The sequence below is a fragment of the Coffea arabica genome, chromosome 10e (assembly GCF_036785885.1).
Source record: "Coffea arabica cultivar ET-39 chromosome 10e, Coffea Arabica ET-39 HiFi, whole genome shotgun sequence".
In the NCBI taxonomy this organism is placed as follows: domain Eukaryota; kingdom Viridiplantae; phylum Streptophyta; class Magnoliopsida; order Gentianales; family Rubiaceae; genus Coffea; species Coffea arabica.
In genome coordinates this window covers 14,078,537-14,089,826 of record NC_092328.1, presented here as the reverse complement: position 1 = coordinate 14,089,826, position 11,290 = coordinate 14,078,537, and the positions used below count along the sequence as shown (strand labels likewise).

At 37.1% G+C, this 11,290-nt stretch overlaps 2 protein-coding genes across 2 annotated transcripts; both read left to right on the top strand.

Annotated features, from left to right (window-relative positions):
* Window positions 1–7,535: 7,535 nt before the first annotated feature.
* Window positions 7,536–9,529, top strand: LOC140014982 (uncharacterized). The gene is made up of 2 exons (XM_072066733.1): window positions 7,536–7,645; window positions 9,257–9,529. The coding sequence occupies exons 1-2, from the start codon at window positions 7,549–7,551 to the stop codon at window positions 9,478–9,480; spliced, it is 321 nt and encodes a 106-aa protein (XP_071922834.1). The 5' UTR covers window positions 7,536–7,548; the 3' UTR covers window positions 9,481–9,529.
* A 798-nt stretch (window positions 9,530–10,327) lies between these two features.
* On the top strand, window positions 10,328–10,912 carry LOC140015121 (uncharacterized). The gene has a single exon (XM_072067011.1). It carries the CDS (start codon window positions 10,328–10,330, stop codon window positions 10,910–10,912), a length of 585 nt encoding a protein of 194 aa, XP_071923112.1.
* The last annotated feature ends 378 nt before the right edge of the window (window positions 10,913–11,290 follow it).

The window sequence follows — 11,290 nt, the reverse complement described above, 5'->3', positions numbered from 1 at the left end:
TTGAGGTGGTCTCCAAGTGGTTAGCAAAGTGTAGTGTGATTTTGAGATGAAATGGAGAAAGATTGGTGCAAAGATTTGGAGTGAAAATGGTGAAGCTTTTCTTCCTCCTTCCTTGCTGTTTTGGCCGGCCACCAGGAGAGAGAAAAGAGAGTGTAGAGAGTGTTGTAGCTTCTTGAGAAAGCTTGAGAATTTGTGGCCAAGATTTGTCCCAAAAGTCAACCGGGAATAGTGCGCGTTCACGCGCGTTTCGCGCCCAATTCCTCTCGGGTTTGTTGCACTAATGCACTAAACCTCTAATGCACTTACATTCATACTATTATTATTCACTCTTAATGGTCTAAAAATAAAGGTTTAAAACCCCTCAATTAATCGCGCGCGTAAAAACGCGTACTTCCGATTTGTGCGCGATAAAGTGAAATTTTCAAGAAATTCTTATAACGTTAGTATAACTATCTAACACTTGAACACTTAAACATAAAAATACCTATTTTAAGACTAATGTACAAGTTTCCAATTTTTCAAGTTTATTGTATCCTCAAATCGGTTATTGTCTCCAAACGCACATTTACTATTCTCACTTAACGAACTTTCAAAAATTAAATTTTGAAACAAGTCACTTTAAAAAATATAACTAAGCTGTAGATCCATGTAATTAGGTCTAAAAAGTTTAGAAATTAATATTCGGGGCAAACAGACAATTAAATATTTAAATAAGCACGTAACAGGAGTTTAAAATAGATAAATTTTGTGAGTCTTCACATTTACATCCTTGACACACAGATACCAAAGTCCATAGCTTGTTCTGGAATTGTAACTCCATTTGAAGCACATTGTAGGTTGGGTCATCCTTCTCTCCCGTTGTTAAAGACACTTTGTTCACAATTTCAGAGTTTGTCTTCATTAGATTGTGAGTCTTGTCAGTTTGCCAAACATCATCGTGTTAATCTGAGTTCTAGAGTCAATGAACGAGCGGATGCTCCTTTTGCATTAGTTCATTCAGATGTCTGGGGACCTAATCCAGTCATTTCTAAAACTAGATTCGAGTATTCTGTTACTTTTGTCGATGACCATTCTCGTATGACTTGGTTATATTTAATGAAAAATCGGTCAGAGTTGTTTTCTCATTTTTGTGCTTTTTGTGCTGAGGTTAAGACTCAATTTAAGTGTTCTGTACAAATATTACGAAGTGACAATGCCAAAGAATATTTATTCCCACCTTTTCAATCTTATATGGTGCAAAATGGCATTATTCATCAAATCTCTTGTGTGGATATACTATCCCAAAATGGGGTCGCAGAACGAAAGAATAGACATTTGCTCAAAACTGCAAGAGCCTTATCATTTCAAATGCATGTTCCTAAATATTTTTGGGCTAATGCAGTGTCCACAACTTGCTTTCTAGTCAATCGTCTGCCTTTATGTGTTCTAAATGGTGGGACTTCTTATAATACTCTTTTTCCAAATAGACATTTGTTTCCCATCGAAGCTAAAATCTTTGGGTGTACATGTTTTGTCCGCGACTCTCGTCCCCAAGTCACTAAATTAGACCCCAAATCATTGAAATGTATTTTTCTTGGTTATTCCCGTATCCGAAAAGGATATAGATGTTATTGTCCTAGTCTCGACAGGTACATTGTGTCAGTTGATGTTACTTTTCTTGAAAATACGCCTTTTACTCCATCCTCATCTCATTCATGTCAGGAGGAGGATGATGATTTGTTAATCTATACTGTCATATCTTCAAGTTCTTCCCCTGTTAAACCTTCAATTACTCAGGTATATTCTCGACAACAAAAGCCTCCTGATGCATGCCCTGAACCAGTTCCTTCGTTACCAGATCCTGTCTCAAGTGATGATCTTCTTATTGCTCTTCGCAAAGGTAAGCGTCAATGCACTTATCCTGTGTCTTCGTATGTATCTTATAATCATTTACCCACCTCTTCTTGTTCCTTTATTGCATCTATTGATTCTATCTCCCTTCTAAAACTGTTTATGAAGCCCTATCCCATCCCGGATAGCGGAATGCTATGATAGAGGAGATGAATGCTCTAGATGGTAATGATACTTGGAACTTAGTAAATTTACCTGCAGGGAAGAAGGCTATTGGGAGTAAGTGGGTTTTTGCAGTTAAATTCAATCCTGATGGGTCGGTTGCTCGGTTGAAAGCTCGCCTTGTTGTCAAAGGCTATGCCCAAATCTATGGAGAGGATTATTCTGACACTTTTTCCCTTGTTGCTAAGTTAACATCTGTCAGGTTATTTATTTCTATGGCAGCCACTCATAATTGGCCTTTGCATCAACTAGATATCAAGAATACCTTTCTTCATGGAGACCTCCAAGAGGAAGTTTATATGGAGCAACCACCAGGGTTTGTTGTTCAGGGGGAGTCTGGGAAGGTTTGTCATCTTCGGAAATCCTTGTATGGACTGAAACAAAGTCCTCGTGCTTGGTTTGGAAAGTTTAGTCTAGCAGTTGAAAGGTTTGGGATGCAGAAAAGCAAATCTGATCATTCTGTTTTCTACAAACAGTCTGAAACTGGTATTATTTTGTTGGTAGTATATGTGGATGATATTGTTATCATTGGGAATGATGCTGCCGGTATTTCATCTCTTAAAACTTTTCTCCATAGTCAATTTCAGACAAAGGATTTGGGACTGTTAAAGTATTTTTTGGGTATTGAGGTAGTAAAGAGTAGGAAGGGGATATTTTTGTCCCAAAGAAAATATGTTCTTGACTTACTATCTGAAACGGGAAAATTGGGGGCTAAACCAATTAGTACCCCAATGATTCCTAACTTGCAGCTCACAAAAGAAGGTGAATTGTTAGAAGATCTTGGGAGGTATAGAAGATTGGTTGGAAAATTGAATTATCTTACAGTGACTTGTCCAGATATCGCGTATTCAGTTAGTGTTGTTAGTCAATATATGTCTAATCCTACTATTAATCATTGGGCAGCTGTAGAACAAATTTTGTATTATTTAAAAGGAGCTCCTAGACATGGTATTCTGTATAAAAATCATGGTCATACTAGAATTGAGTGTTTTTCAGATGCTGATTGGACAGGATCCAAGACAGATTGAAGATCCACAACTGGATTTTGTGTTTTTGTTGGAGGAAACCTGGTCTCATGGAAGAGTAAGACGCAGAATGTTGTCTTGCGATCAAGTGCAAAGTCAGAATATAGAGCTATGGCACAATTGATATGTGAAATCATGTGGATAAATCAACTTCTAACTGAAATAGGTCTCAAAACCTCAATGCCTGCAAAATTGTGGTGTGATAACCAAGCGGCTCTTCATATTGCATCCAATCCCGTATTTCATGAGCGAACAAAACACATCGAAATAGATTGTCATTTTGTTCGTGACAAAATACAGTAGGGTTTGATTTCTACAGGATTTGTAAGGACTGGAGAACAATTGGGAGATCTCTTTACGAAGGCTCTACATGGGGTTCGAGTTGATTAATTTTGTAACAAGTTGGGCATGAGCAACATCTATACTCCAGCTTGAGGGGGAGTGTTACAGAATTAAATATAGGAATTTATTTTGAATAGCTTGATTATTGGGATAGCGTAATTATAGGAATAGCTTGATTATAGGGATAGCTTAATTATATGAATAGCTTGATTATAGGGATAGTTTAATTATAGTACTCTAGCTGATTGACAGTTAACTTTCTTAACATAGAGGTGTTAGTGCATGTATATATATGTAACATTTTCTCTCAATGAAGTAGTGAAATATTTCAATCCAAAACTTCGTTAACACTACCCATCACCGCCACCATCCCCCTCCATTTTCCTCTTTCCTCTCCCTCCCTCGTCCTCCACCCCTCCTCCCTTTCCCGCCTCACCCCACCCTACCCCTCCCCTTCCCCTTTAAATCTGGTCTCGACTAGAGGCTGTGATCTGGCCGCAGCAAAATCTCGGCTAGAAGGACTGCAATCTGGCCGCAATGTCATGACCAGAAGCCTCAATCTGGCCTTGGCTGGATCTAGGGGGGAAGGGGAGGGGTGAGCCATGGTGGGGAAAGGGAGGGGAAGGGGAAGGGAGGAGCGGAGGAAAGAAAGGGAGGAGGAAGATGGGAGGAGGAAAGAGATGGAAGAGGAGGGGAGGAGGAGGAAGAAAAAGAGAGAGGATGAAGAAAGAGAGGGAGGAGAAGGGAGGGGGTGGTGGTGGTAATTTTTAAAAAATATTAGAAAAATTTTAAATTTTAAAAATACCCCAAAATATATCCAAAAAATGCATCTAAAAACATCACAAAAAAACATTTACAGTAAAAGTTTTTTCATATACACTGCTAAAGTAAAATATTTGAAAAACACTCCCAAAACAGCTAATACAAATGGAGTCAATCTGATATAGGGTTATTTAAGAACTTGCATAAGCTATTGTGACCTTGTGTGACTTTGTAATTAGTGAAGTATTTTGTTTTTGAGGTAGAATATCAAAAACTTGGAACTTTCTACAAAATGCTAAGTGGATCACCTATGAAGTCCCAATTTTTTGCTCACCAATGGGAGAAAAAAAAACTGGGAGAAAGAAAGAAGGCCTATTGCTTTTATCTGCATGATCATGATTAGAATGCTGTTTTGGCTTTGTTTTGAGATTCAAGATTGGAGTGATTTTAATGTCTGTTTTATGTATGTGGATTTATGGTGAAAATTAATTTCCTTTGTTTGTGGATCCAGACAATATGTACCTTGGCATTTTAAATAGTGGACATCTTTAGTTCCAGTATATCAGATAATATAGTGTATATAGGCCAGTTATGTAGCTCCTAATTTTGTTCTGTTATGGTCAGTTGTTTTTTGAATGACACCGCATTGCAACTTTCACTAAATTCTTTTAATCAACAATTTTGTCACTAATTATACTTCCCTGAATAATTCAACATTGACCATCACAATAATTTACAATTTTGCAGGCCATAACTGGGCAATAGGCATATATTAACTGTGCATGGTATGGTGTTTCTCTCCTAGTCTCTTTCAAAGCTCCTAAGCCCTAAGCTTTTAGTCGGACTATAAAAGAATTGCAGATGACTTCCGGCACATCGCTCTGCCGCTGCCACAATTAAGTTGATTTGAATTATCCGAACTGTGTTTTTCTTTTTTCCAACTACCATTGACCACACGGTCCGGACTTCTCTCTCATCGAGATCACTCTCCTTCAATTCAGCCTCTTGGCAGCAACCTCAGGTTCGTTCATGTATGTATGTAATTATGCAACACGACTATCAATATTAGGTTTTTATTTTTTTTTTTTTGAAGGAAATTGGTTTGAAGATTGAATACAGGACCGCTTGTAATTTTTTAGGTTTTATTGAATTGCTGGGTGAGTTGAATTGTTGTCAAGGAGGCAGCTTTTCTGTGCATAATGATTTCTATTGTGTAAAGGTTATTTTTTTTCTCCAAAAACTTCATTTGTTGATGGTGTATTTGGAAATTTTTAGCTTGATTGGGTTAGGTTAGGGGAAGTTTCGAACTTTTTTAGGTGAGTTGAGGAGTTAGAAAATGGATATGGATTGTATATTAGTCATGTGGAGTTACCAAATGATTTAGTGTAGGTTAAAAAGTTCTCCCATTAATTTGGATTGTGTAAACTTTTTTAACATTGTTGGAAAGGAATGAAAAATATATGTCTTGAAAATCAGTATATGTACTAATTAACCCGAGGTGGTATAAAGACACTGAAATTGAAATTTTTGGTGTCAAATGGTATGATAATATTTGCATTGAATAGCTTTCAGGAAATTTTTTATGATGGAATTATTTCTTTGAAGGAAAACAATAATGAATTGAATTAGATGGCATACGAATATATGATTGTATTGATAGAGGGATTGGTTTTAGTTGGCACTTGCTTATAGCACCATTGTTCTGTATTTTTCTAGACAGGGTAGACCATACTACCATTTTGTGTCAGCACCTTATTTTATACCACCTTAAATATGGAGAGGTGCTCAGGAAATATAAGTTAAACTACATGAATATGAACTTATTCCTTTAAGAGTTCCAGAGAGAAGGTTAATTCCTTTCCTTTTAGAAGATTACTGTAAAGGATTATGCAAAATGATGCTTGAACTGTAAAGCATGCTTTACATGGAAACTCATTGAATTTGTAACACTTTGGGATATTCTAGACAAAAAAAAAAGAAAAAAAAAGATTTCCTCATCCTGCAAAGTAGAGTGCAAACTCAAATTCTGAAATGGTATAAAAGCTAGCAGTTTCAATTTACAATAAACACAATTCACTTACTTGTGCTGCTTTCTTCTCCTAAGAAAGTCACTACATTGACATGAAAAAGTAATCCATTTATTTGATTGGTAATATATTTTCATGTGATTCAAAATAGATGGAAAATCAAAGCACACACATCTGCATAAACATTCATGCATATATGGTGTACCTTGAGGGGAATAACAAAATCTTTCTTACTGTCCATCATATCTTTTCATTCTTTCCATTATTTTTTATTTATAAATTTGTGCTTCCTTCTTCACTGGCAAATCCTTACCACACATACATTTCTGATTTGAGTCTCCCAATCCTGCTTTCCCTCAATACTAGCCAAACTTCTACCCATTTTGGTACGTCCACAGCTCTCTCATTGTTGCTTTCCCGGCTAAAACCTGTTTTGAGGTGCTTTCAATTGATTAGAGCTTTTAATTTTAGCTTACTAAGTCAAAGAAAAATTGATTCTGATGGTGCTTATTACAGCTTTTAGCTTTTTGAAAGATTTAAAAGAATAAAATGTTCTTGAAATTACACAGATAATCAGTAATTTGCTTTAAAAAGAAAAGCTGTCCATAACAAGGCATGAAAATGAGGTTGTCACTGAGAAACCTTCTTCTCATGATATTTGATATTAATTTTTAGTATCAATTGCACAAACTTGTTAATAGAGCGCTTTGATAATTGTTGTATCGCCTTGGAGTCCCTTTTGACATTCCCTGGTTATACGATTCCTTCTATCATATTTATTTGTTGTTTTCAAGGATGGATCTCACATTAATAAGAGTTAAAAGTTTTGTGAATACTTGGTGATGGCTATTTGATTTGTTGCACATTGGTGTTTATTCCAGCTTTTAGCTTTTTGAAAGGTTTAAAAGAATAAAATGTTCTTGAAATTACACAGATAATCAGTAATTTGCTTTAAAAAGAAAAAGCTGTCCATAACAAGGCACGATAATGAGGTTGTCACTGAGAAACCTTCTTGTCATAATATTTGATATTAATTTATAGTAATCAATTACACAAACTTGTTAATAGAGCGCTTTGATAATTGTTGTATTACCTTGGAGTCCCTATTGACATTCCCTGGTTATACGATTCCTTTTCTCATATTTATTTGTAAAATTTGCAACTGATGTTTTCAAGGATGGATCTCACATGATAACAGTTAAATAATTTTGTGAATACCTGTTAATGCTTATTTGATTTGTTGCACGTTTTGATGTTTACTGTGAAAACTTTCAATGAAAGACTTGGTTCATTTTGCACTTTAATTTGACACTGCACAGCATTTACAGGAAGAAGGTACCATGGTGGGAGTAATACAAAAATTTGTTATTGCGTCTATGTTTATGTGGGCTGCTCCTGTTGCTATTTTATATGGTTTCAACCATAATTTGTTTCCTGGTAAGTGGTTCTTAGCAGCTTCATGCTTCTTTTATATTTAGCCATTTTCTATTACAGACTTGCTGAAAATAGCTGCTTTTGACTGCTTATAGTCTGAAAACAGTGACAAGTGTCGGTCTAGATTTTCCCCACAATCTGTTCTTGAAAGAGGCATTTTACAAAACTTGATTTCTAGGGGTTATGAAGTTTTAGGGCTTTGAAAATGCTAGTTATTCAGAGATATGTTGACTAAAAAACTGAAGACAACCTGCTCTTTTTCAACTAAGTGTAAATTTTATTACTATGGAATTCTGAGGTGCATCTTTGGCAGAAGGAATACCTGTCTGCCACTCGTGACAAGGGCACTTTATCTCTGCCAGAAAAATAGGTGTTTAACAGCCAGAAAGTGTCATCATTGAATTGAAGTGACAAAGGCTGAGCTGTTCGCAATGTGCTAAGATGTAGTCCTTGTTTTATCTGGGACCTACAGAATTTTAACTTCATTAGTTTTTCGTGGAGGAAAATCAAATCAGGTAGAAAGATGAACTGTTTAAGACAGAAAAAGGTTGTGCCTATTTGCAAAGGAAGGAGGCATATTTGCAAAGGAAGGAGGTAGAATGTTAAATTTATACTGTTAAGTATTATAGGTAATGAACTGTGCTTTCACGCGTTCATCGGTAATGTAGTGTCTTGTGAAGGATTTGACTGGTCAATTTTTGGTTGACTGTCATGTTACTGGAATTGCTATGAAATGTAAGGCCATGGGAAGTGGGGAGTTTGAATGCTTGTCCTTCGGCTATGCTGCACGGCAATAATATTAGTCAAGTCCGTTTTAGAGATTCTATCTAGGGGAGGCTAAATGGTGGTTTTTCACATGAGTGATGGTTTTACGTTAGTATTGTTCTTGCTACATGTGGTTTGACTTTGATGTTCGTTACAGGTAAGGTAGTATTTCAAAATTAAATTTGTTAATTACTGACTATATGTCTTGCTGTTGAGAAGTGGCTTTAGTTTTAAAGTGGGGGTGGGCTATGGTATATTTTGATTGAGACATTACAGCCTAAATTTTCCCCCCTTTGCTTGATGATTTGTGTTTGTTTTTCCAACCTTTTGGTTTCCCTTACCTTGAGGGGGATTCATTTAGGGGAAAGAATGTAATGCAACATGGTTCATAAATCATTACTGTTGTCATAATTCTTTGTCCTTATTTGAAATTCTTCAAAAGATGTTAAATATGACAGGGAACATATGTGAACATCTGAGGCACTGATTCTACATTGAAGTCTAATATTTTGATACATATTTGTCTAAGTTTTAGCCTCTGATCCTTCACGGTTGTCCTCTTTTCTTTTGCAGTTTAGGATTATCTGTTCATTGTTGGAAGCCGTTTAGATAGTTTTAAGTAGAGTCTTAGCAGTTATTATTTAGAAATGTATGCATTTGGGTTGCATTTATATTGTTGTCTCGCTTGGACCACTATTAAATGATTTGTGATTAAGCTACTTAACCTCCTGAAAACTCAGCGTATATTGTTTTCCATTACCCTTTCCATTCTGGCCTTCTGGTCGCATTCAGTATCATTGTTGCTGTGATTATAAGCCATTTTTAACTAACATGTCCACTTTTTAACAGGTTCTACTCAATTGTCTCCTTATTCTGTTACATTGTTGAGTGGTTTCCTGGCTGTCATATCTGTCAATGTGATTATTGCATTCTACATTTGTATGGCAATGAAGGAACCGTCACATAAGCATGAGCCAGATCCTAAATTCCTTGCAGAGGCCAAGGCTAGTATTCGGCACTCTGAATCAACTGAAGCTGAGGATTCATCAAATACACGGACGAAACAAGAGTAGCTCTATCTGGTTGCAGCCTCGCAGCTGCTGGATTGTATTAAAAAGAAAATGTGCCAGTACATTGAATTACTAATCATGCGACAAGTTATTTTTCCCTAGTCAATGTTTTGCTATAGTGCTGGAGATAGTGTTGGCAAATTTTCGCAAGGTGAGAACAGTAGAACTGGACTACGCTGTAATTTTTTAGAGGGCTGGTAGTCCAGTGACATTGATTCCATCAGCTTTTTTTATTTACTGTTTTTTAACTTTTTGTCATTTCCGTTCTTCTATGTCCAAGGGATCATAGGTTTTGATTCTTCAAAGACAGGAGTATTGAGTTGGTGGTTGGATTTTGGAGCCTCTTTGTGTTGATATGAAGCTTCCAAATTGACATTATCATATATGCTTTAACCTTACTATCTCTTTTCACATCTTTCCTCTCTCTAGTAGGGGCCCTCTCTCTCTTGCAAAGAGAGCTTTTCTTTCCTTGGTGGGAGAACGGAAAGTTTCAAAAAGTTTCAAAAGTTCCAAAAGTTTCAAAATTTCGGGTAATCTTTAAGATCCCAGACAACCAAGATCCAAAACAACTTCGCCGATCCCACTAGGATGGATGAATTAAAGACAACAAGCAAAGCTATTAAATAAGGTGTGCTGTGTCTTAAAGGCTTCTCATGGCTGGTACCTGTTCTTACCTTGCTTTTATTGTTATTTGCATTAGTGATAGGAACGTCTTCATGTAGTTTAGTTGCCTACCAGAACTGCATTTTGAGAAAAAGTATATTTTCTGCTTTCCTTGTAGTTTTTTTGGTGTTTTCTGTTTCTACCGTAATATTGTGTGGTGCACCAGTGGTACCTCTCTGTAAGTCCCATGGCTGAGGAGCTGGCAGATATATTGCAAAGCTTTGAGCTTTCGAGTAAGGAGCTCCAGGTTACTGATGTGGGGAGGGATGAGCTTGCTATTGGCATCAGGGAGTGCCAATGCAGCTTGATAGGGAAGGTTGTGGGCGAAAAGATTGCTAACTATACAGGTGTTAAGAACTTTGTTACCACAGCCTGGAGTTATCCTAGAGACTTGAAAATAGCAGAGTTAGGGCCGAATTTATTCCAGTTTATACTCCCAGGAGAAAATGACAGAGAAAGAGTTATGAATGGAGGGCCTTGGATTCTGGATAATCAGATGTTAGTGATGCACAGATGGTATGAAGGTATAGAGGATGATGAAACAGCCTTTAAACTGGCTCCAATCTGGGTGCAAGTTTGGAATCTCCTAGTGCATTGGATGTCCAAAGAGGCAGGGAGGAAAATAGGAGCTGTGTTCCACCAAGTGAGAGATGTGCTAATCCCACAAACAGGCGGGAAGGAGGGAAGACATCTTAAACTTTCTGTACTGATGGACATAACACAACCCCTTCTGAGAGGGACAACAATTAAGGTGGAAGGGAGTGCAAAATGAGCATGCTTTAAGTATGAAAGATGTCCAGACTTTTGTTATAGTTGTGGCAGAATAGGTCACAGTGAAAGAACATGTGATAAACCTTTGCGTGTAGGAGAGGGGAAAAAGGATAATCAGTTTGGAACATGGATGCGGGCTGGAAGTGTGAGTAGGAAAATTTCACCCCAGAAAAACCAAACAAGTGCTAACTATAATCCCCAAAGACACCACTGGAGTCTGCAAAATGGAGAATGGGTGGAGAAAGGGAAACAGGAAGCTCCGGTCAGAAGGAAAGATAACAATGGTGTGGAAGAAGTGGAAAAAGGAACTTCGAGGGGAAGAGAGAAAGAACTGAGTGGGAAGCAGAGGCAAAGTCAGCCTACCCCCACGTGCAGGGAG